Here is a 3,288-nt window from a genome sequence, read left to right as displayed (position 1 = left end):
GTTTCTCATATCTGAGCATTTCCGTGGGGGTATTCATGAACCTGAGGACAACGTCTATGCCTGGTATTTAGCTTCTCTTCTTTCTCATCCCAGTCTGAGGAATTTAAAAAACAAAATTAGTTTTGTTAAGTGGGAGAATTCCAGGCAGATCCTTGCTTGTACTTTTAAACCTCGTCTCGGTATTAGCTCTCTGTCCTCCCTGAACATCCATAGCCCGCATTTAGGTCTTAGTTCAGGTTTACTGTGTATACCTCCCAGTTCACTTAAAAGGGGAAGGAAGAAAGGAACTGACATCTGTTGAGCATCTGTTGTTGTATGCTAGGCACTGAGCTGGGTGCTTCAGAAATGTCTCAATTGCCCTGAGGGGTAGGAATTATGATCTCTATTTTATAGATGAGGAAACGGAAACCTGGAAGTTATTTTTCAGTTTCACATACCTCTGGTAGATAATAGACTCTAGAACTTGGCATCATGCCCACGTTGTCATTCAGTTTAGGAAGAAGCTGAGGTGTGGTTCCAGACATATAGATTGTGAATGTGTGTGTGTTGTTCTAAACTGGGAGAGACAGCTTTCCAAAGCAATTTTTACCTGTAAATCACAGACCTGATGCCTGTGTTGGGTAGTTGGAGTATTTCTAGATGGTTGGTCCCTCCCCCTACTAGGATTTGTAGTGACTATTGTGAACGTTTGGTTTACAGTTGGGATCCCTGATTCCAGCAGGATGGCCCAATGGAATCAGCTACAGCAGCTCGACACACGGTACCTGGAGCAGCTTCATCAGCTGTACAGTGACAGCTTCCCGATGGAGCTGCGGCAGTTTCTGGCCCCTTGGATTGAGAGTCAAGATTGGTAAGTCCTTCTTGAGAAAGTCCCTGACTTTTTATGTTTTGGTTTGCATCACGAGACTTGATCTGCTTTATCTAGCTTAACTCTGTGCTAACTACTGTATTTCCCCATGTATAAGACGTTCCCATGTATAAGACGCACCTTAATTTGGGGGCCTGAAATTTGAAAAAAATGTATTACATAAAGTTATTGAACTCAAGTTTTAGTCATCATAAAATTCATACAATTCCTCATCACTGTCAAAACTCCCAACCATTAGCTTGTCCTCATCTGTGTCTGATGGCGAATCACTGTCTCCATATATTGCCTCTCATGGCCTTCTTCTGCCGTGGCGTTTTCAGCAGGGTTTCTTCTTCCCGTAGCCAGTCTCGGATTGTTTTCTCAGTTGGAGGAAGACCAAACTTACATTCAGCAGCACGATTCCCATTCACTTTTACAGACTGGATCACTTTTAACTTGAATTCAGCACTGTATGAAAATCTTTTCTGATCCATTTCTGGGCAGAACGTGGCAAAACGTAACCTACTGTAATATACCGGTAACAAGTGCGAAATAATGAGCGCAAAGACAGCAAGCCCGAAAAAGCGGGAAATGCAAATAAAAAAAATCTACAACCGCTGTATAAGACCCACCCAGTTTTTAGACCCCAAATTTTTCGAAAAAGGGTGCGTCTTATACATGGGGAAATACGGTATTTCATCGAAAAACTTGGATACAAGTGATGGGGTAAAAAAGATCAGGAAATAAAGAGGTACTCTTAGTCTTGTATAAACATGTCCTGTATTATTGTAGAAGCACACACAGAACTGCCTTTTGGCACATTGAAACAGCCTGCTTGGTGGTAGATGTTTTCAAGGCTGATTTGGATCTCATTGACTTGGGGAGAGCCTCTGTGTGTTCCTAATACTTCAGGGACTTGCTACAAACAATTTTTATCTGAGTCAGATCTCTGTCATGGGCAGAAGCTTACGTCCTTGCTTCTGATTCCCCTTAAATTAATGGAAAGAGACACAGAGTAAGAGAAAGAGACTTGTTCATAGAGGAAATAATGGCATAGAATTCCAACAACTATTTCCTTCACTTTAGTGTGTGCAGATCCACCTATTAATTTTGGTTTAATTCAGTCTATGACCTAGGTTTTCCAGAATTTGGTTAGGGGGCAGACAGGTGATTCAGAGATGTTGGGGATAAGAGATGCTAGAAAATCCTAGCCTGGGATTTCTTATTTGCTCCTAATAATCTGACCACATAGTTGATTGAGAATTTAGCAAAAATAGCGTACCTGTCCACTTCACTCAAATATTTCATAAGAGAGTGGCTGATAGTATCTGGAGTAAATTTTAGTAATTAAATTGATATTTATTGTTGCTAAGCAAGATGAATCTAAAATGATGAGTGAGTTAAAGCATTGGGTTTGCCTTGGTTTTTTTCCTCCTTGAGGATGATATGTGTGTGTGCGTGTGTGTGTGTGCACGCGCACGCGTGTGTGTGCATGTGTTTCAGAATTGTTCTTTATCCTTCTTTTCCTAGGGCTTATGCGGCCAGCAAAGAATCCCATGCCACTTTGGTGTTTCATAATCTCTTGGGTGAGATTGATCAACAGTACAGCCGTTTCCTACAAGAGTCAAACGTTCTCTATCAGCACAATCTGCGAAGAATCAAGCAGTTCCTTCAGGTGTGATGAGAAACTGAATAGAGGAGAAACTGAACCTTCAGTGTAGGGTGTTAGCTTTCTTTCCTGGAAGTATTTCTTTTCTCATTTGGCTAAGGAATGAGAACCTATCTTGTACTTTAAATCAAAGGAGAAGTAATCAGCCCCTTCTCAAATCTCCATTACTCACCCTTGAGCATCATTACCTGAAATTCACTTCTTTCCTCAGTTGAAGCAATAATGAGATTGTCATGTTAATCATGTTAACATGTTAGTAACATCATTGTAACCAGGTCCCCTCATAGGAAGATGACTCTTTCTTTGAAGTGTTTAAAGGTTTGACCATAATTGGCTGCTCCTCGACAGTTGGTCGCCTCCCTTTAAGACCAGGATAACATACTGTCCAGACACTCAGACAACTGTGCCTTCTTCCTTTCATCTCGTCTCCTCTTCATCTCCCACTGATTGCAGCCAAGCTCTGAGGCCTTTGTTCTGCAGTTTCATGTAGTAAATGTAACGCTCAATTTACGCGGAATTGAGCTTTAAGTTAGCAAAGTTCCATCCATATCGCCTTAGCCTGTCACTGCTTCCCATTCTCTTTCTCACCTACTTATAGAGCAGGTATCTTGAGAAGCCAATGGAGATTGCCCGAATTGTGGCCCGGTGCCTGTGGGAAGAGTCCCGCCTCCTCCAAACTGCAGCCACTGCAGCCCAGGTGAGACCTGGGAAGACGCACAGTGCTGTTGAGATGTGCTTTCCTTCTTGTGTACAAAGATGTGCTTGTTCTTAT

The 3,288-nt window shown here is 42.1% G+C and overlaps 1 protein-coding gene across 4 annotated transcripts in view; it reads left to right on the top strand.

Moving 5' to 3' along the window:
- The window catches only part of STAT3 (signal transducer and activator of transcription 3), a 53,629-nt gene that overhangs the window by 26,041 nt on the left and 24,300 nt on the right, over window positions 1–3,288 (top strand). For all 4 annotated transcript variants that reach the window (XM_019667061.1, XM_019667064.1, XM_019667063.1 and 1 more), the window contains exons 2-4: window positions 700–850; window positions 2,378–2,522; window positions 3,115–3,213. In XM_019667061.1, the coding sequence (XP_019522606.1) occupies window positions 723–850; window positions 2,378–2,522; window positions 3,115–3,213 (372 nt within the window). In that variant the 5' untranslated portion in view covers window positions 700–722. The remainder of the gene's footprint in view (window positions 1–699; window positions 851–2,377; window positions 2,523–3,114; window positions 3,214–3,288) is intronic.

The sequence above is a fragment of the Hipposideros armiger genome, unplaced genomic scaffold (assembly GCF_001890085.2).
Source record: "Hipposideros armiger isolate ML-2016 unplaced genomic scaffold, ASM189008v1 scaffold_482, whole genome shotgun sequence".
NCBI lineage: Eukaryota > Metazoa > Chordata > Mammalia > Chiroptera > Hipposideridae > Hipposideros > Hipposideros armiger.
The sequence above is the reverse complement of the archived record's forward strand: the minus strand, read 5'-3'. Positions and strand labels throughout refer to the sequence as shown.